Source organism: Muntiacus reevesi, chromosome 2, assembly GCF_963930625.1.
Source record: "Muntiacus reevesi chromosome 2, mMunRee1.1, whole genome shotgun sequence".
NCBI classification, from domain to species: domain Eukaryota; kingdom Metazoa; phylum Chordata; class Mammalia; order Artiodactyla; family Cervidae; genus Muntiacus; species Muntiacus reevesi.
The window spans coordinates 88,084,201-88,106,994 of NC_089250.1; the positions used below are offsets into that span (position 1 = coordinate 88,084,201).

At 43.4% G+C, this 22,794-nt stretch overlaps 1 protein-coding gene across 3 annotated transcripts in view; it reads right to left on the reverse strand.

The window, feature by feature from the left end:
* The window catches only part of NTPCR (nucleoside-triphosphatase, cancer-related), a 35,881-nt gene that overhangs the window by 6,712 nt on the left and 6,375 nt on the right, over positions 1-22,794 (reverse strand). For 2 of the 3 annotated variants that reach the window (XM_065919842.1, XM_065919841.1), the window contains 2 exons: positions 22,486-22,582; positions 2,704-2,913 (listed from right to left, as the gene is read on the reverse strand). In XM_065919842.1, the coding sequence (XP_065775914.1) occupies positions 2,704-2,913; positions 22,486-22,582 (307 nt within the window). The remainder of the gene's footprint in view (positions 1-2,703; positions 2,914-22,485; positions 22,583-22,794) is intronic. The other variant, XM_065919843.1, reaches the window with a different exon arrangement.

Here is a 22,794-nt window from a genome sequence, read left to right on the forward strand (position 1 = left end):
CATCTGAGTCTTCCTGATAGCTTCCATATCTTTCCTGTAACTTTTGATGTCTTGGCTTGAGACTTTCTATTTTTTATTTGTTTCGAGTGGGTTTGTAATTGATCGCTGACACATTTTTATGATGCTTGTTTGAAAAATCTCTACCCTATAATCCCAACATCTATGTCATCCTTCTGTTGGCACGTAGGCTACTTTTCTTTCTCACTCAGGCTGATTTTCCTGGTTCTCAGCATGACAAGTGACTTCCACTTGTGTCTTCCGTGCTGTTCCCAGGGTCCTGAGGTCCCTAGTCTGCGTGCCTTCTTCCAGCCACCATTCAGGTCTTCTTAGGTCTGTTTTATGTACAATGTCCAAGGCTGTCAGCTGTGCTCAGGAGGAGGAACACTTTCTCTCAAACTGAAAGTGCCCTCAGCTGTATTTCTGGTAAGTGAGGCTCTGTTTACCTAACCCTGTGACAAACAGTCTAGATACTGTGAGCAGCCCTGAGTTACTGTGAACACCTCCCCAACATCATGACTTCAGTCCCATCTCCACATCCTCTTATCAGCGCAGGGAAGCTGCCCTCCATGTTATACATAAATTATTTCCTTATTTGGAATATTCTCCCTTCCTGTCTTCTTTCCTCTTCAAAAATCCACCCAAGAACCCCTTCCTTCTGGAAACCTCCCTCCACTCCTTCTGTTCACACTAATCTCTGTTCTCATCTCCAGATTTTGACTGTCCCATGGTCCATTTTTCTGGAGGGAAGGGTACACTCCTCACATGTGCTTGTACCATGGACTAAGTGTTTGATGCAAAGGATGCTCTCAAAAATAAATTCAGGTAACTCTGCTGCTTGTTAGAAAGAGAAAGGATCAAAGAAATATCTAATCCAACTCCTAAATCTGCAGATGAGTGAGCGTCTTCATTTATAAAATATATGCAGAAAGTTCACAGGAGCCCCAAAGGAATGCAGGAAAGACAAGAATAACGGGGTCTCTTGCATAATTAACCAAAAGCTAATCGCTTTATTTATACATCATTAAGATCAATGATTACCTTGCCTAGAGAATAATTTCCTAGCTTAGAGAGGAAAATCTGTGGTACTGTCTTAAGATACAGCACTTGTTTCTGATTTAACAGTCAACCCCCAAGCCCACTGCAGGGCTATTAGAGTAGTGTGCAGAGACACCCAATCCCTGGAGCTTAGCATCAGCGGCTATGCAGGCCCCCAGCTTGGAAGCTATCTGACCTGAAGACTAATTGTCTTTCAGGATCTTTTATTATTCACTGACTCTGTTGCCACAGAAACTCTATGATCACAACCAAAAACTCTAATGTGGAGGCCATGCTATGCAAGAGATAGAGAAGGTAACATAAAACTCTGAAGACATGGTCATGCCCTTTGAGGAAGTGACCCTGTGTGGCTCCCAGGCCTCCCCTGATCACTACTGCCTGTCCCCAAAGAACACAGTGCCTGGGTTCACCTTCTTTGCATTTAGCCACAACTGAAACCGCGTAATTGCCTGCTCACACTTCTGTTATCCAGCCCCTCCATTAGAATTTCAGCTCCATGAGGATAAGGACTTGTGTCTTGTTCATCACCAAGACCTAGCACGAGGCCAAGCACACAGGAGATGCTCAATCCATGCACAGAGATGCTCAATCTTTCACTTATCAAGTAAGTGAGAGAATAAATGAACGAAGCAACTTACAGACACACTGCTCGAGCCCTGGCTGCTCTAACCTTAATGGCTGCCAACTGCCCAGAAGTGCCCTGGACGCTACGGAGATAACATGTGGATGCCCCACCGAGGGCAGCTGACCCTGGTGACACGGTTACTCTGCACTGGTTCACTTGGTGGGGGGAGGGTGTGGCTGTCACTGACGCAGACACTAAGGTGCCACCCGGAGGACAGTATCCGAGAAGGACGCAGAGGGATGACGGGAGAAAAGCGCGTATGTGGGCAAAACCCCGCAGCCCCATCAGCGCTGCAAACCGGCTCAGCCACTGCCCCTGACCTACCTGCCCTTCACCAGCTCCACCCCACGGCTCCTCCCACTGCAGGGCCTGAGCTCCCGGGAGCTAGGGAAGACAGGTTCCTGGGCCTGCCCAGAGCCAGCGTCGCACTTCCAGGCAGAGCGTCTCACCTGACAAGTGGCCAGCGTGACGGAGGAAGAGTTTTCTAACTTAATTTCGTGTCATTTAATTCAAATGTGGACAGTCACACATGGCCCGGCCCCGCCTGGTGCGGGCAGCACGTTTTCACCCTGGCGGGAGCTCTCCAAGCAATACTGCTCCACGGCATCTGAAATCTGTGCCTCAACCTGCAGCCACAGCTCCTTCCCCTCACAAGCAGGAGGGGGTCAGTTTCAAAGAGAAACCTTTAAAGTGAGACAGCACTGCCTGCCTCTGTAAGCTCATCACCCGGGACTAGGCACTCAGCGCAGGGCACCGCAGCCGCGCGCTTCTGACTCCGGCGAGGCCCGGACTTGGCGGGGGCAGGAGAGCGCGGCGGGAGGAGCCGGCCCCTCCGCGGTCCCAGAGGCAAGACTGCTTTGTCACCAAGCAGTGGTATAATTTCAGCTCCATAACCTCCCAGGAAGCGAGACGCGCCTATATTCCAGCCTAAGAGGAAAAGCTACGGGGACCTGAAGCCACGGGTGTGCTTCGGCGCCACAGGCTGTTTCAGGGCACCTGCTCCACACCCGCGGGGTACTCACACTCAACACCTTCACGTCCTTTCGGGATCTGATCTCTTCCACGAGGGCCAGTGGTTTTCCTTTGGGTACGGGGATGGTGCCGAGGACCACAGTCCCTGGCGTGGACAGCGCCTGGCGGACGGCCTGGATGAACGGCTGACTGAAGAGCTCCATCTTCCCCACCTCGTCGATGACACAAACGCTCTGTCCTGGGCGACCACTGGCACCTGCCTGGGGGTGACAGAGACACTGACTGGGACCCGGAGTCACCCCAGGCAAAGGGCCCAGGATCCCCATCCCCCATCACTCACTGCCAGGCAGAGCAGGGCAGGCAGCCCCACTGCAGGAGGCAGGAGGCGGTCTCTCCAGCTACCCAGAACAAACCACCGGCAGAGGAAATCAGGAGCTCTCCCCCGGGGACCCCAACACCCAGGAGACTCAATTCCCCGAGCTCCCCGTTTTCCTGGCAGTTGAGCCTCTTCTAGAACGGTCCCAATAACAACCAAGTTTTATATTTATATCCATCCAGGAAACAAGAAGGATCCACATGCCTCAGGTCTGAAAGAAATGAGACAGCAAGCCTGGGAGCCCTTGTTAATAACACTGGCCTCTGTTTTTTGGATTTGGGGTTGTATGGGTCCCTGTCTGCTGGGAGGATGTAACCGCTGCAGGCAGATGCTTGTGTACTTCACAACCTGAGCTGAGAGGGTCACTGGAAAGAAGTGAAAATTAAAAGAGAAGGAGTCCTGGTTTAAGAGGGGAAAAAGTGAGTAGGTTGTGCCCTTGAATCTCAGATTCCCCTTCTAATGACTTTACATCAATGCACTGCCACTACGTCACATACTTGAAGACCCCTCTAGGAACAGGTGTGGCAGCCAGCCTCCAAGAGCCCTCAAGATTCCCAGCTTCTAGGATTGGCACCCTCTACAGACCCCCGCCCCCACAGTACAATGCTGCCCTGCAACACATGGACAAAGAATGACCGAAGGGATGATATGCCATTTCTGAGATCAGGAAAAAAGATCACGGCTTCTGTCCCAGTCCCAATCTCACCCATCCACCCATCCATCCACCCACCCATCCACCCATACCTGTTCTCATGGAAGATGCCTGCCGTGCTGTGAGGACACACAGGCAGCTGATGGTAAGGCCCAACAGATAAGGAGACCACATGTCAACAGCCAGGGAGGATCTGAGACCTCCCCACAACCATCACTGTGAACTTGGAAGCCTCAGGGCCCTCAGACCTCCTAAGAGACCCTGAGCCTGAACCACCCAGCAAAGCCATTTCTGGATTCCTGACTCAGGGAAACTATGAGATAATAAACATTTGTTGTTTCATATTGCTAGATCTTGGAGTAATTTGTTACCCAGCAACAGCTAACCAATACACATGTCCTCTCTAGGAAGCCCTCCTAGAGAAACCTGGTAGGACTTTGAAAAGTTTTTCCACAGCAGGGACACAATGGAACATACAATAAACACTTTTTGATAAGTGCTGAGTAACAAGTATATTTCTATATCTTTGTATAAATGATTATTTTGAAAATGGTATGTAAAGCTGATTTACCAAGTATGTTTCACTATAAGTTCTCAGACTGCTTAAATACTGACACCAACACATTCTCAAAATGAATGGCTGGGTTAAGCTAGATTTTGCTCAAATTCTAATACTAACACCAAAGCTCTTCCAGTGTGGCTGCAGGGGGGGTGCCGTGGTGACCTGTGACAGGCAGGGCTGGGGGCAGATTCTGGAGCCTTGTATGGTTTGCAGAGGGTGGGATGCTGTCCAACAGCTGAGAGTCAACGTCGGAGCTCACACATTGTGACTGAAAGGCTGCTCGCTGTGTGGGGCCAGGAAGACAGGGGAGACGTCTTTGGGAACAGACACACGAGCCTGGAGGGAAGCCGCAGGGCCCTGGTTTTCAAACTTTTCTGTAAGCGGTCCTCTTTTCATTTTCCTGCGTGCTATCCAGTACATGTATTTTTCTACTCCTTTTATTGACAGAAAGACCAGAAAGGGGTCCACTGTAATCGTCCAAGAGGTTCTAAATCTCAAACTTCGGTGTTTCTAATACACTTCATGTTTACCTCTCAGCTGAGTTTATCTGCGTGCGTTTATATACACACATGGCTACCCTGTCTCCCTCCCAGGGGCGCAGACGAGGTGTGAGTCTTCTTCTTCTTCTCTGTGAAGGTGAACGGTGCGGGCTGGGCTGATAGCCGATGCTGCCCTGCACTGGTGAGCAACATAGGGAGGGAGGGTGTGGGGGAGGTCACTGTGTCAACAGATGCTTCAGAAATGAATGCCTGACTATGGAGGAAAAGAAACAGCTACTGGCCACCTGTGTGCCAGCATAAAAACAGACACGCTCCCAACAGCGAGCCATCCCAACCAACCTGCCTCTGATTAAGGCGTGTCTGGCGCTTCCTGATGCCCCCAAAGACTGTCCCCTGTAGACGCTGTCCTGGAGCCTGCTGTCAAAACCCCAGACAGAACTCAAGTCCAGCACACCAGAACCACGGTTCTGAAAGCATTCAGATCAGATAAAGAAACAACACGGAAGAATGTGTCAGCTCCCCTGTGTGTGTGTTTAGTGGGTGCACGTACACAAGGCGGTCACACGTATGTGGCTGTGTGAACACACGCGGACAGGTCCAACACAGGGCGCAGGGCTCCCAGCCACCCTACGGCGTTCACCCGTCAGCACTCACCCCCCCTCGTTAGACTGCTGCACAAGGATACCTGGACGCACCTGCAGACATTGTTTTCTACCAGCTGGAAACGCTGCATTTAAAAATCTCCATTCTGTCCAGAATTAGGGACTTTCTTTATACAGAAACTATAGAAATCTCAAAAAGTCTGGGATTTTTAATGAAAAGTTGGGTTATTCCTGCTCAGTTGAGAGACAGTTATCAGAGGCTAAGCTACTCAGAAGCCTATAATCAGTCAGTCTGTTTTTCTAAATAACAATGAACATATATTCACCAGTTTTATTAATAAAAGAACTACTGTTACGTTCAGAATTGGTGTTTTGTTTTTTTTTTTTCTGTATAAATTCCATTTTAAAAGGAAACAAAAAATAAGCCAGTGAGCACTCACCCCATTCCCATCATTGTAAATGACTGTCTGAGCTGATGAAGACACAGTGAGTACAGGACGATGGCCCTGGCCTGGCTTCTTGTTTCTGGCTGTGGGCTCCAGACACGGGTATGGGGTGAGGATCCTGCAGAAGACTCTGGATGGCCATGTGGTTAAAAGCACTGTGCAGGCCATCCAGGGACCAGCTGTTCTCCCGGCATCCCTTCCCCCACCCCAGAGCAACTCAGGATCACTGCGGTCCTTTACGTCACGCCCCACGCTCCTCTCCACAGCTTACATTTCTGCTGATTGTACATTCTCACAGCCACAAAGAGCAGGAAAACCTTCTCTGTGCAAAGCATGTTTTAGTCCCTCTGTTGGTTCTGAGGGAGAAGCAATTTCCTTGGGAGAGAGTCCTAAAATTGACCAGCCAGGGGCAAAAGAAGTTATGAATAATTTTCTAGCTTTGGTTACACTCAGCTAGTTTGCTTTCCAGAAAGATTAAATCAATTTAGAGCAACAATGAAGTAGCTTTAAACCAGCTTTGCCATGGAGCTGAAAACAGTGTGATTCTTTTGGTTCTTTGTTTAATCCTTAGGCGTCCGTTCTAAGGATACAAAGAAAATGTAAACATAAAATAAGCAATTTCATTCAACCAAAATACTGAACCAAGAAAAAGCTAATTAAAATTGCCTCTGCCTTATTTTGGATCATTTAAATAATACCTATTTCTGGTGGTATTAGGTTGCCATTTTTTTTTTTAAACATCAGACACAGACTGGCTTCCTGAGCTTGCCTGTCTGGGACAGCAAGTCTCAAAAGTGACAGGGGAGAAGCAGGGGGCCATGGCCAGAACACAGGCAGCACAACTGAGCCTGCCCCCCAAAGAGCCACAAGTGCTGGGGAAGTGGGAGAGGCAAATGGCGAAAACACAGCCACTGCTGAACAAGCCCAATGCCTTGACCATCTTATTAAATGAAAGGCAGGACTCCAATCAGACTTTTATGTGTGTTTATTCCAAGCTTTAAAGTCTCAGCATCTCTCGGCAGTCTGGTGGCGGGTCGACTGCATGTCCCTGGGGAGTAAAATCCCAGGCTGGTGGCCAGGATGTCTAGACGACCTGACACACCCCTCAGCACGGAGCGCACGCTGGGCGAGAGCTGCCCCCAACCACACATGCTGTGGGAGGAGACTGGTGGTTCCTCCTGGGTGTCCCTGCGGGCCTCCCCAGGTCCCCCACACCAGCATCTTGACACAGAGTGCCATGACGCACCTTGGTATCTGCCAAGTTGTTAAGAACCATCCTGGGGCTGAAACAGTGTCTGCTGGCTGACAGTCGGCCCTGGCAGATTTAAGAACCCCTTCGTCCTCTGATCCCAGCGCCTTGGGACCAGACTAGATGTCTAGGCTTCTGGGTCCCGTGACGGATTTACTGCCGGCTCTGGCCCCTCGTTCCCAGCAAACACAGATCAGACTGTTGATGTGACATCTTCCCAAGGGACCACACCCATCCCCTCACAGGACTTCTCAGGGAAAAAATCATAACCATCCCTACTATGCTCTGCACCATCTAGCAGCCAGGGACTAACACACCTTACAAGCAGATCGCCTTCATTCCTAATAACTTCACATAGTAGGTATCAACACCTCTGTTTTATGATTAAGGAGAAAGCCAGGGACTAAGTGACTTACCCACTCCCAAGGCACGGGGCTGGGAGGCTGGCCCAGTGTCACCCTGCAGGCGATTCTACCTGCACGGTTTTAACATGAAATAAGAACAAACTGAGCATGAGAAAGTCTCCTCACCATGAAAAACCACTTTTCTCACCAATGAGACAGAAGAGTGTTTTAGTTTCTAGGGTCCCCACAGAGGCACAGCCACAAAAACTTCTTTTTTTTTTCCCCTGGATTAATCATATTATTTTCAATATAACATATTGAACAGTAGTATCAACCTCATTGTATCACGTATGGAGAATGGTCCACTTTAGTTGGCAGATGTGCTCTGCAGGTGAAGGGGCTTCTGCCAGGAGCCCTCTGCACACAGCAGAGAAGATACGCCCAGGTAGCCCAATATGCACAGACTTACCTTGGTGAGATGCAGAGTTCACTTATAGGACCCTCCCCCTCCCAAAATAAAGCGAGTATCATACCAAAGTGAGTCACGTGAATTTTTTGACCTTGTTGCATCTGAAAGTTATATTCGTGCTATACAGTTGTCCGTTAGGCATGCAAATGCATTATGTCTAAACAAACAATATACTTTAATAAAAAAAACACTTTATTACTAAAAATGCTAACCATCATCTGAACTTGCAACAAGTCATAATCTTTTTGCTGGTGGATCATCCTGCCTCAGTGTTCACGGCTGCTGACTGACCTCAACAGCGGTTGCTGAAGGTTGAAGCGGCTGTGGAAATTGCTTAAGACAACAATGAAGCTTGTCACACTGACCAAGTCCTCCTTTCATGAATGATTTCTCTGTAGTGTACAGTGCTATTTGAGACTATTTTATCCAGAGAACTTTCAAAACTGGAGTCAATCCTCTTAAACCCTGCTGCTGTTTTATAAACTATGTTTATGTTACATTCTAAATCTTTGTTGTCATGTCAACAATCTTCATAGCATCTTCACCAGGAGTAGATTCCGATGTCCAGAAACTACTTTCTTAGATTTTCCAGGTGGTCCAATGGATAAGAATTCGCCTGCCAATGCAAGGGACATGGGTTCAGTCCCTGGTCCAGGAAGATTCCACATGCTGCGGGGCAACTGAGCCCGCACACCACACATGCTGAGCTCGCACTCCACAAGAGGGGCCACGCACCACAACCAGAGGGCACCCCTACTCTCCACAACTAGAGAGAGCCTATGCACAGCAACAAAGACAGCGCAGCCAGAAATGAATTAAAAAGCAACCCTGCTTAAAGAAACAAACCATTTTTTAAAAAGAAACTACTTTCTTCACTCACCCAGAAGTAACTCCTCATCCCTTAAAGTTTTATCCTTAGATTGCAACAATTTAGTCACATCTTCAAGGCTCTAAGTCTAGTTCTCTGGCTATTTTCACCTCATATGCAGTTACTTCTACTAATGTCTTGAACCCTTCAAAGTCATTTAGGAGCACTGGAATCAACTTCTTTCAAGTTCCTACTGACACTGTCTGTGACCTCTTCCCATGAATGCTCTTAATGGCATCTAGAATGGTGGATCCTTTCTAGAAGGTTTACAGTTGACTTTGCCCAGATCCCTCAAGCGAATCACTATCCATGGCAGCTATAGCCTCACAAAATATATTACTTATTACTTGAAAATCGATATTACTCCTTGATCCATGGGCTGCAGAATGGACATCCACAGGCATGAAAACAGCATGAACCTCCCGCATCTCCATCAGAGCTCTAGGGTGACCACGTGCATTCTCAATAAGCAGTCATATTTTGAAAGGAATCTTTTTCCTGAGTGGTAGGTCTCAGCAACGGGCTTCACATACTCATTAACTTTGTTGTGAATAGATGTGCTGTCATCCAGGCTTCGTTGTTCATGTATAGAGCAGGAAAGGAGTCAAGTTAGCATAATTTTGAAGGGTTCTAGGATCTCCAGAATGGTAAATGAGCACTGGTTTTGACTTCAAGTTACTAGCTGCACTGACCCCTAACAAGAGTCAGTTTGTCCCGTGAAGTTTTGAAGGCAGGCACTGACCTCTCCTCTCCAGCTACGAAAGTCCTAGATACCATCTTCTTCCAGTATAAGGCCGTTTCCTCTACACTGAAGATCTGCTGTTTAGCGCAGTCACCTTCATTAACTGTCTGAGCCAGATCTCCTGGACAACTTACTGCAGCTCCTACATCCGCACTAGCTGCTTCCTCTTGCATGATTTTTTTTTCCATTTATTTTTATTAGTTGGAGGCTAATCACTTCACAACATTGCAGTGGGTTTTGTCATACATTGACATGAATCAGCCATGGAGTTACATGTATTCCCCAACCCGATCCCCCCTCCCACCTCCCTCTTGCATGTTTATGTTGTAAGATGGCTTCTTTTCTTAAACCTCATGAGCCAACCTCTGCCAACTTGAAATTTCTCTTCTGTAGATTCCTCACCTCTTTCGGCCCACCTTCATAGACTGGAAGTTAGTTCGGTCTTTTCTCTGGACTACACTTTGGTTTAGAGGAATGTTGTGGCTGGTTTTATCTTCTATCTAGAATGCTACAACTTTCGCCATTTCAACAATAAAGCTGTTTTGCTTTCTCATCATTTATGTGATCACTGGAAAAGCACTTTTAATTTCCTTTAAGAACTTTCCCTTTGCATTCACAGTCTGGCTAACTGGCACAGGAGGCCTAGCTTTCTGCCGTCTCGGCTTTCAACACGACCACCTCACTAAGCTTAGTCACTCCTAGGTTTTGATTTAAAATGACAGACATGCAACTCTTCCTTTCACTTGAACACTGAGAGGCCACTGTAAGGTTATTAACTGGCTCAACGTCAACGTTGCTATGTCTCACGGACTAGGGAGGCCCAATAAGGAGGCGAGCGACACGGGGCGGGCTGGTCAGTGGAGCAATCAGAACACACCCAACATTTACTGAATAAGTTCACCATCTTATGTTGCATGGTTCGTGGCACCCAAAACAATTACGATAGCAACATCAGGATCCCTAATCACAGACCACCATAGCAAATATAATAATCATGAAAAAGTTTGAAATATTATTGAGAATTACCAATGTGTGATACAGAGACATGAAGTGAGCAAATACTGCAGGAAAATGGCATCAATAGACTTGTTAGACACAAGGTTGTGAGAAATCTTCAATTTGCAAAAAATGCAGTAGATGCAAAGTATAGTAAAGCGAGGTGAGGTGTGCCTGTATTAACTTCTAAATGTTCCTTATCAGCTGACAGTGTTCACAGTAACTTTTTAAAAAAAATTTCAATTGCTTACTAAAAAATTTTAATCATTATTTAAGCTTTTGGTAAAAGTTTGGTATTTTTGATGCCTGATAATCTTCTACTAGGGGCTTCCCATGTGGTGCTAGTGGTAAAGAATCTGCCTGCCAATGCAGGAGATGCAAGAGACAGAAGTTCGATCCCTGGATCAGGAAGATCCCTGGAGGAGGAAATGGCAACCCACTCCAATATCTGTGCCTGGAAAATCCTATGGACAGAAGAATCTGGCAGGTTATAGTCCATGGGGCCACAGAGGGTCAGACATGACTGAACACACAAATATAATGAACCTTCTATTAGAAATTTCCTGAAGGAGATAAAGTTGATTATTTTTGCTACAGTGAAATGGTGGTGACTATTTTGCTAACTAATGAGGTAAATGCATATAAACAGAGGAGGACAGCTTAGACAAGGAGAAAGCAACCATTCTGGGTTTGTATAGTTCAGTTTCTGAATATACAGTAATTTTATGTTTGTTTCACCTTGCTAGAGAAAGTATTTCAATAGGTAGTAGCTAATTTGCTTTTAAAACCTCAAGTTATTATCTTAAGATAACCTAATAAAGCTTTTGTTTTATTTTATTTTATTTTTTTTTTGGTCTTGTTTGACCTCACAAGACCTCCAAAAATTTGTTGGGAAAGTAAAGGTTCTTTCTTGGTTCTACCTCACTGAGTCTACACGGCAGTACCGGAGACTAAGCGCAAGTAGAAGCAAGAAAGACAGTGACTGTAAGCTTTTGTTTTAATTACAAAAGTTAACCGGGAGAAATGTTGATGAAGAGGCTGTGCAAGGTCACTACGTAGCTCTGTACTCACGGCTATTAGCTTCAAAGGAAAAAAAAGAGTAAAGGTACAGGGGAGAAACTGGACAATAACACCTTGAGAAGGTGACCAAGTTAACATCATCAGCCATCACAGGTCTCCAGATAAGACACTGAGAAGAATGTGTCACCATGTACTGAAGCGTTGCAGGTGAATCTAATTCATGAGGAAACATCAGAAAACCCCAGAAGAGGAATATTCTTTTAAAACAAAACTGTATTCTTCAAAAATGTCAGAGTTGCAAAAGATAAAAAAAAAAAAAAAAAGATTGTGAAAATGTTCCAGATTAAAGGAGGTTATGAAGATATGACAACTAAAGGTAATATCTAACCCTAGACTGAAGGAAAAGAAATGTTACAAAGAACACTGTTAAGTCAACTGACAAAACCAGCATATGAATGGCAGATTAGATCAAAGTATTTTCTCTTGCAAAACTGACTGAGGTTGCTAACTGTGCCAATTACGTAAGAGCGTATCCTTATTCTTAGGAAAAAATACTACAGGACTAAAGTACTCTGATGACTACAACATACTCTCAAATGGTTAGAGTTCATACTTTCAACAGACCCCCCAAATCTATACATTTATATACACACATGAGGAGAGGGAAAAAGTAAGGAGAAAGTTAAAAATAGGTGACTCTAAAATAACAAGTCCACAGGGGGTCCTGCACTATCATCATTCTTATAATTTTCTCTAAGAGTAAAATTATATCCCGAAAAAGTTTTAAAAAGTTAGAATCAATACACAAAAAGAAAACACTCAGATCCACACTTTCTCACTATCAGATTCAAGAAGACCATCCACTCCTGGCATGTGAGCTCCCTTCAGATGGAGCACAGGGCTTCAGGCCGAAGAGCCCAGGATGAGGATCAGCAGGAAGGACAGAGCAGGTGGGAAGGGGGAGAAAGGCCAGTTAGACATCCTTTGCAGGCCCACTTGCGGAGCACGGGACTCTCCCACGCTTCTCGGGCGGGGACGCAGGAAGATGACGCGCCCCGGGCAGTGGCCCGCGGGGCTGTCACTCCACAGAGCAGTACCGTGGCCAGCACTGGGCAGTGAAGACCCCGTCCACCCGCCGGGCGGATCCTGCAGATGAGGGGAGGGGCTGCCATGCCCGACCCTGCAGGGCGAACTGTGTCGCCAACCTCACACAAAACGTTCCGTTCATCTTCTATCTTGAGTCTCTGCAGGAATGATTTACTGACAATTTTTAACTTTTCACGTTTGTACCACATAGCTTTTAATTCCCCTCGCTGATTCTGTAATACATATGTGAGATCATGAGATACAGAAACAGAAAGTAAGGAGGAACCAAGACACAAATGCCACACTTGCTAATAGTGAAGGAAACGCTCAGTGTTGGGCTCTTGTCAGCCTTACAAGAATGGATATAGTGACCAGAACTTAATTTTTCTAAATTCTTTCTAAAGTTCAGTGGCCAGAAATAGAAGCAGCATTTCCAGGTCAATTGATTTTTAAAAAAAGAAGCTTTCAGTAGAGAGTTGATCTCTCACCTTCAAACGATGTTTCAAAGATTTGAAGCAGTTTCTTATTTCAGAATCAAAAACAGATCCTGCTCACAAATAGAAATAAACATCGAAAGCCACATTTTGAACAAAAACAGGAAAATGTTCAAACCATGTGGATTTTCTGGTTGTAACTCATTATTCCTTCCGTGGATCTTTACAAAAAATGAGATTGTTTAACCTATAAAATAAGGTTTTGAGTAGATGTCTCCTATTCTTCAAAACCTTATAATCTACTGCTGTCTTTCTGTGTGAGTAGGAGATATACCAGATGCCAACAAAATGTTAAATCCTATATTGCATCAAATTCTAACACAGCATTCAGGGTAGCTGACAAGTAGACTACTACACAAAAGGCCAGCATTATCCTAACAGCCTTGATCATTAGGAAACTGAAAGTCAATCCTAATTACAGCAGCAGCAGAAAATAAAAAAGATCTATGAAAAACCTAACAACATTTTTTTGAAAAGAAGAACTAGAAAAAGAATGATACTCTGTTTTTGGCTGTGGAGAATGAAGACTGTCTGGAAGATTAGGAAGTTCTGTATATCAAAGTAACTATAGTTTTGTATAGTTCAATCACTCTATATAAGACTTTGTAAGAGTTCAGCTTATGCCAGTTCTGCTGCTTGTAAGCCGTTTGTCACTGGGCAAACCTTCTATGCTATGCCTGTTTCCTCTCATCTGTAAAACAGAAAACTGACAGATTTGTTTGAAGGATGAAATGAGCTAGTGCCTGGGGCAAAATCTGCACTTGGTCACTGTTCACCACCATTACCATCACCACCAATATCACCACAATTTGGAAGAATGAGCAAAGAATGGTTAAGGCATTGTTTTAAAGAATAACAACAAAAGCAATTACCAGAGTACTGATGCAAGCATCAGATGAATGGAAGAGAACAGACAGCCCTAAAGCATTATACACACATGTATTTTTTAATAAAATAAATTCAGCATAATAAACTAATGAGAAATGACTTATTAACAGATGGTTTTGAAAAACCGTCTAAGTATTTGGAAGAAAATCAGTTGAGAGTCCCACTGAATACTACATTCCAGATAAATCCAGATGGATTTTAAAGATTTTTTTAAAAAAGCACAAAGAAGAAACATATAGGTACAATTTTATATTAACTTGGAATAGGGACAGACTTTTACAATGTTAAAAAAAGAAATAAAGAAAAAGGAAATCACCAAAGTGACAAACTGAGAAATAGGATCAATAAGATTTTTTAAAAAGTTATTTACCTTACCTTATTTACCTTTAAGCTAAAAGGAAAAAAATGGGGAAATGAACGAACAACTTAGATGTTTAAAAATACCCAACAACTGAAAAAAATTTAACCTCATTAGTACCTTAAAAATGCAAATCAAACAAAGCAACATATTTATCAAAAGTAAGTACAATGCTCAGTGTTGGCAGAAGTACAGCAAAACAAACATGCCTGCCCACAGCAGGGGGTGCAAAATGACACGTGTCAAACACGCAACACCCTGGAAATCCACGCCATCCACCCAGTATTCCACATTACTCCACCCATAGGTTCCTACAGGGAAACAACCATGTCTGGATAAAGACTGAGGTACAAAGAGGAAGTCTTGCAAAGTTACTTGCAACAGGGATAAATAATCTCAATATTTGACACTGAGGGAGTAATAGTTACATCAGAGATGAAAATCCATACCCCAATATATTATACAATCAATAAAGTATTAATTTTTTCTTTATGGCCATGCCATACGACGTATAGGATCTTAGTTCCACAACCACAACCAAACTCTTGCCCCCTACAGGGAAAGCATTGAGTCCTAACCACTGGACTACCAGGGAAATCCCAAAGTATCACAGTTTTGAAGATTATATGTGAGACCCATCCTGTGTCACTCAATAATATTAAATGAAAAAGCCCACACCAATAAAACTATATTTGGGTTTTCCCCAATTTTGGATGACTATTTAAAAAAACAAAAAACAAAAACAGGTATAGAAAAAGGGCAGAAAATATGCTAAGAATGGTTAACTCAGTGATAAGGCTGAGCTATCCACATTTTCTTATCTTATATACTTTTTACACATTTTCTACCTTAAGAATATGGAAACTTAATACTCAATAAAATAGTAAATGATGTCAAATAAGGGAAGAGGTAGCTATGGAATGAAGAAAAACCAGCAATAGTCAACTCTAAGAGGGACTTTCTAAGGGCCTTCCTGCGTCGAGAATGTCTAGGCCGCTCCCTCTTTCATTCCCGTGTGCCCATGATGGTGACCACCTGAGGAGAAGCTTGAGCAAGACCTCACAGCAGGCTGGCCTCCCCCTCCAGGCCTCTGCCTGGCCTCAAGCAGCTGTTTTTCAACTCACATATACGTTCTTATTTCCCAACCCACAAGAACAGCCCTGCTGACCTAATCAAAAAATAGTATTTATGTTTCTCACAGTATTTAAAAATAAAAAAACTCAAGATATTTTTCAACCATAGTGAAATTTCTTATACAGAGGAGGCACTTAAAGAGATGTTTCTTAACTTATTGTCAGAATTTGTGTTTTCATACATCCCGGGCAACTGTATGTGTGGAAACTGTCTATCTGTATAAAGACTCTCACCTGTCTGGAGACATAACCCTCCCAGACTTCAGACAATACTATAAAGCTACGGTAATAAAACCAGCATGGTACTCGCACAAAAACAGACATATGGATCAACAGAACAGACTAGACAGCCCAAAAATAAACCTACACACTTAGGGTTAATTAATCTTCAACAGTGGAGGCAGGAATGTATTGGGAAACCGAGGATGAGAAAAAGACACACTCTTCAGCAAGTGGTGCTGGGAAAGCAGGACAGCTGCATGAAAATTAATGAAGTTAGAAGATATCCTCTCACTCAAAACAGCTTAAAGATTTAAAAAATAAAAAACAAGACACCATAACCTCATAGAAGGCAACAAAGGCCAAACATAAACTGTACCAATGTTTTCTTAGATCCCAAGGCAGCAGAAATAAAAACAAAAATAAACAAATGGGACCCAATCAAACTTACAAGCTTTTCCACAGCAAAGAAAACCATAAACAAAATGAAAAAACCTACAAAATGAGAGGAACATATCTGCAAACGATGCAACCGACAAGGGCTTAATTAAAACAACTCATACAATAACAACAAAAAAACAAACAACCCAATCAAAAAAACAGGCAGAAGACTTAAACAGACATTTCTCCAGAGAAGACATAAAGATGGCCAATAGGCACAGAAAAAAGATGCTCAACATCATTAATTATTAGAGCAATGCAAATTAAAACTACAATGAAGCACAACCTCACACTGGTCAGAATAGCCAACATTAAAAAAAATCTACAAATAATAATTGCTGGAGAGGGTATGGAGAAAAAAGGGAACCCTACTCTACTGTTGGTGGGAATGCAAGTTTGTGCAGCCACAATGAAAAACAGTATGGAGGTTCCTCAGAAAACTGAAAATAGAGTTGCCATACTATTCAGCAATTCTACTCCTGGGCATATATCCAGAGAAAACTCTAATTCAAAAGGATACATGCACCCCTTACATTCATAGCAGCACATTCACAGTAGCCAAGACATGGAAATAATCAAAAAGTCCATTGACAGAAGAATGGGTAAAGAAGATACAGACACACACACACACACACACACACACACACACACACACACACACACATATGCATGCAATGGAATACTAGTCAGCCATGAAAAAGAATGAAACAATGCCACCTGCAGCAATATGGGTGCCACTAGAGATTATCATACTATGTGAAGTCAAAAACAGAAAGAAAAGTATCATATGATATCACTTATACAAGGAATTTGTATGGCACAGGGGCTTCCCTGGTGGCCCAGAGGATGGGACTCCACCTGCCAAGGCAGGGGACACAGGTTCAACCCTCAGTCCAGGAACCGGGATCCCACATGCCGCAGTGCACCTAAGCCCGCATGCTGCAGCTACTGGAGCCCTCGCTTCTACAGCCTGGGCTCTGAACAGCAGGAAGCACCGCAGTGAGAAGCCCATGCACCTCAACCAGAGAAAGCCCTTGTGAAGCAATGGGGAGCCTGTGGGCCTCAATGAAGACCCAGCACAGCCAAATGAGCAAACAAATAATAAAATAAATAGAATATAACACAAAAGAACTTATCGAGGAAATAGAAACAGATTCAAAGAAGAAACTCGTGGTTGCCAAAGGAGAAGAGGGGGGAGGGATGGACTGGGAGTCTGGGGTGAATGTCAGTCACTCAGTTGCGTCTGACTCTTTGTGACCCCATGGACTGTAGCCCACCGAGCTCCTCTGCTCATGGAGTTCTTCAGGCAAGAATACTGAGGTGAGTAGCCATTCCCTTCTCCAGGGGATCTTTCCAGCCCAGGGATCGAACCTGGATCTCCTGCACTGCAGGCAGATTCTTTACCACTGAGCCACCAGGGAAGCCCTTGGGGGTTAGAAGATGTGAACCACTGTATGCAGACTGGATAAACAACAAGGTTCTATTTACAGCACAGAGAACTACACTCAATATCCTGGGACAAACCATAATAGAAAGCAGTACAGAAAAGAATCTATGTATGTAACAGTCATTTTGCTACACAGCAGAAATTAACACAACACTGTAAATCAACTGTTTTTCAATAAAAAAATTTAGAGAATAGGCTCTGACCTGCCTAAATGTGCTTTCTAAAACTTTCAGTTTAGTTTCCAATGACCAATTGGAACTGGTCATTCCAACTGCCGATAATAAAATATGTCTCTCTCTAATCTCCTATTTTTATTGCCCAGTTACTTTAAAAATTTCTTTTTTTTTTTTCAGTATAAAGGCAAAACACTAATTCCTTTCCCTTTCTTCATTCCAATGAAATATATGAGATGGGAGAAAAATTTCTGCTTCAGAAAAGAAACTGATGACCTTGACCTGCAGCCTTGGAATTTCTTCTACCTAGAATGTGACAGTCTGGGTTTGGTAATCAAACTATTAAATACTGGAAAAGTCTTTTTTTTTTTTTTTCCTCTTTTAATTAAAAAAAAAAAAAAGGGGGAGAGCGATTCTAGCTCTTATTCCGGTCAGTACACAATTTCTTATATAATCCTGCAGCTAGACATCAAGCCCATATGTAACACACTGCTCTCCCGGGATTGTCTGTTCTAAGCAAGGTGTGCAAAAATCAATTCCTTATATCGATCCAGTACTCAAAGCCAGAGTCATCATCTGGAATTTTATTTGAAGTATTCCACTTGCTTCTCTAACATTTAGGTGGAGAGGTATGTACCGGATGGGAAAATAACTAGAGATAAAAATACCACGTTTCCTGACTGCTTCCACACAATACAACAGGCACCAGAGTCCCCAGCAGAGGGCATGAGAGAAAGCTTCAAGAAAAAGAAATTACGGGAAAAAGAGGAGCAGGCAGGGCGAGAGAGGGCCAAGGGGCAGGCGGGCTGGAGGAGCAGCCGCCGCTGCCAGAATGAGGCGTGAGACCCCGAGGCCCAGAGTCAGACGCTGCCCTTCGCAGACACACCCAGCATTTCCAGCAGCCTTGGGCACTTACCAAAGCCTGTCTGTTTCAGCTGAGCCCTGAGTATCAACAGAAGAAAGAGCAGAGAAGCCAAGGAATGAGAAACGGCAAATGGCAAGGGCGGAAGGCTGGCACGTGGCGGGCAGGCTGAGCCGCGTGCAGGAGGATGGGGAGGAGGACGGACTGCAGGAAGCCACACGGCAGGCCCGAGGCCTCGGGAGGACCGGGACTGCACGGCTGGTGCAGTGGAGACCGCCAGAGTTTATCAAGCGGCCCTCCTCCTTCCCCTGCTCCTGCCCAGGGCTCCGAGGCCTCCGCATCTCTGCTCCTGTCATCCACAACACTCTCCCCAGACCGCCACGAAGCACCCGAATATTCTCTCCTGGGAGCGGTGGTGCCCTTCTCACCTTTCCATTTCACCCAGACGCTGCCACCCCAGAGCTCTTTCCTGGTCAGCAGATCTAAAGTCAGCGCCTCTCGTCTCTCTCACAGCACTCCCATTTTTTTTTCTTGGCAGCATTTATGACAATTATCCATTTATTTGCTTAATATCTACATTTCCACTAGAATGAGAGTTTTGAGACAGTAGAAAACATGTTTTGTTCATGACTATATAGCAAGGATTTGATAAATATTTGATGAATGAATGCAAAAAACAAGTAATATACAATCTACAAAGCCAAAAGTTGGTTCTTTGAAAAGATCGACTAAATTGACAAACCTTTAGTTATTAAGTCCGAAAAGAGACAACTTAAACAGTTAAAATGCATGAAAGAAGGGAAAATATAACAGATTTTGCAAAGTAAAAAGGATTATAGGGGAATATATGAACAACTGTATGCCAAATTAAGTAACTTACTATCTAATGACATGGACAAATAAATTACTAACAGACACAAATTACCACAACTAATTCAGCATGAAATAAAAAAAACCAGCAGATATATAACAAGTAAAGAAATTGAATTCATAATTAGAAAGCTCCCCATGAATAAAAACCTAGACCCACATGGCTTCACTGGTGAATTCCAGCAAACATTTCAAGAAAAATTAATACCAATTCTTCACAAACTCACCGAATTGAGCTTCTGGCTGAGGCAATTAGGAAAGAAAAAATAAAAAGGAATCCAAAGCAAATAGGAAGAAATAAAAATTTCCCCATTTGCAAATGATATCATTTTGTAAATAGAAAATTCTAAGAAATTCACTAAAGAACTGTTAGAAATATTAGTCTGCCTAGGTTACAGGACACATTAGTAATGAACAATCTAAAAATAAAATTGGGAAACTTTTATAAAAAGGTATAACTTTTTAAAAAAGAAGTATAAGACTTGTATGCTGGAAACCTCAGAACAATCTGACTGAACAAAATCAAAGACAGTCTAAGTAAATACAAAGATAAGTCATGTTCATGGATCAAAAGATTCAATATTGTTAAGATGGCAATGGGGCTTCCCTCATAGCTCAGTTGGTAAAGAACCTGCTTGCAGTGCAGGAGACCCTGGGTCAGGAAGATCCCCTGGAGAAGGAAATGGCAATCCACTCAGTATTCTTGCCTGGAGAATCCTACGGACAGAGGAGCCTGGCAGGCTACAGTCCATGGGATCACAAGAATCGGACACAGCTTAGTGACTAAACTACCACCACCAAGATGGCAATACTCCCCAAACTGATTTACAGATTCAACACAACCTCTGTCAACATCCCAGCTTCGGTAATCAAACACTGTCATTCTGATATAAGAACAGATGGAACTGACATGAGGATAAACTGAATAGAATTCAAAACAGAATTGAACTGATTTGTAAAAGACTTTCAATATAATTAAATGGAGAAAGAAGAGTCTTTTCAACAAACAGTTCTGGAAAAACTGGATATTTACATGCAAAAGAATCACTTTTAATCCATACCTTACGCCATACACAAAAACCAATTCAAAGTAGACCACAGACCTAAATGCATTAGTAAAGCTATAAAATTCTTGGAAGAACACATGGAAATAAATCTCCATCAAACGGCATCAGGCAAAGCCTTCTTTGGTAAAATGCCAAAAGCACAAACACCATAAGAAAAATAGATGAACTAGACTTTTCAAAAATAAAAACATTTGTGTCATCACATCTAGAAAGTAAAGACAACTACAGAGTAGATAAATACAGGCGTCCCTTGGTATCCAAGGGAGACCAGTTCCAGGGCCCTCCCACACACACCAAATCCAAGGATGCTCAAATCCCTCATATGAAATGGCACAGCAATTTGTCTTCCACAACCACAGACGTGGAATGCAGAGATACAAAGAGTCAACTGTATACCAGCTGATCAGTTATCTGAAAACAGACTGGTATCCAGAACTCACACAGAAATCTTACAACTCAGTAATAAAAAGACAACTGAAGCAAGTAAAAAATGGGCCAAAGAAAAAGACATTTCTCCAAAGAAAATATACCAATGGCCAATAAGTACGTGAAAAGATGCTCAACATCAGAGATCAACAGGGAAGTGCATATCAAAACCAGTGTGATACTGCATCACACCTACTAGATTGTACATAATTAGAAAAAGACAGCAATTAGCAAGGCTATAGAGAAAATCAAACCTTCATTCATTGCAGGTGGGAATGTAAAACAGCACCACTGGTTTGGAAAACACCAGTGTCTTCTCAAAAAGTTATATATATAATTATTACCTCATGACCCAGCATTTCCACTTGTAGGTAGTTCTCCACAAGAGAACTAAAACAGATATCTACACCAAAACTTGTCCATAAATGTTCAGAGCAGCATCATTCGTAATAGCCAAAAGTAGAAGCATATCCAAATGCTCATTAGCTGAAGAATAGATAAATTATTTGTGGTATATCTATACAATGCAATATTATATAGCCATAAAAGGAACAAAGTACTGATATACGCTGTGATATGGATAAACCCTGTAACTATTATGCAAAATAAAATAAGCTAGTCACAAAAGACCACATATTGTATTATTTCCTTCTCAGAAAATATTCAGAATAGCCAAATCTGCAGACAAAAAAAGTAGGACAGTGGTTTCAAAGAACAGCAGAGACATAGAAATAGAGATTGCTTATGGGAATGGGGTTTCTTTTGGGGATGACAAAAATGTTCAAAAATTGGGCTAAGATAGTTGATTGCACAATCCCATAAGTATATGAGAAAAAACTGAACTGTACATTTTAAATGGGTGAATTGTACAGTATGTGAATTATATCTCAAAATGTGCTCAGTTGCTCAGTCACGTCCAATTCTTTGTGACCCCTATGGACTGTAGCCCACCAGGCTTCTCAGTCCATGGGATTCTCCAGGCAAGAATACTAGAGCGGGTTGCCATTTCCTTCTTCAGGAGATCTTCCCGACGCAGGGACTGAACCTGTGTCTCCTGTGTCTCTTGCTTTGGCAGGCAGATTCTGGACTGCTGAGCCACCTGGGAAACCCATACCTCAATAATGCTGTTTTAAAAAAAAAAATAACAGGTAATACAGTGATGTAATGTATTAAGTTCTTACCATTATGTTCATATAATGACATTTTACCTTCCTAAATATTTATTTGTTGTGGTGTGAAGATAGGGTTAAGATATAAATAAGGGGAAGATCAGAGGAAAGACTTATCTTTGGGGACTGTGGAAGATTAGCATCAAAGCCCACCCAGTATAAAGTCTTTTACATGTACTGAATTTCTGTGACAAGGAATTTACTTGTAGTGCAGAGTGACAGTAAATTACATGAGCTCAATCACTTAAAGACTTTTAAGCTATAAAACACAAAACTGACATCTCTGTAGAGCAAAAGCCACTGTTCCCAGGGCTAGCAATTCCCACAAGGTACTAAGAACAGCCCGGCTTCAGAAGCAGAAAGACACACTCACATTCCTCAAGACCGGGAGCGCCAGCTGCTCAAAGGACGTCAGATCCACCACGTACTGCCCTACACGGCACTCACGCTTTCCAGGCAGAGGCTCTGACCTGAAAGAAAAAGATGGTACATTCCTCATTGAGACCCCTGTACTGACTTCTGATTTTTAGCTGTTCCACTGAGCCTCTGGCCTTCTCCATGTGCTAAACCATCCTTAAAAATCACCTCCACAGAGAGTGCAGTGAGCAAAGCTGATCTGACTCCTCATTCCCTCCTGAGAACAGGGCTAACACTGGTGCACACACCATCACCCACAGCCTGG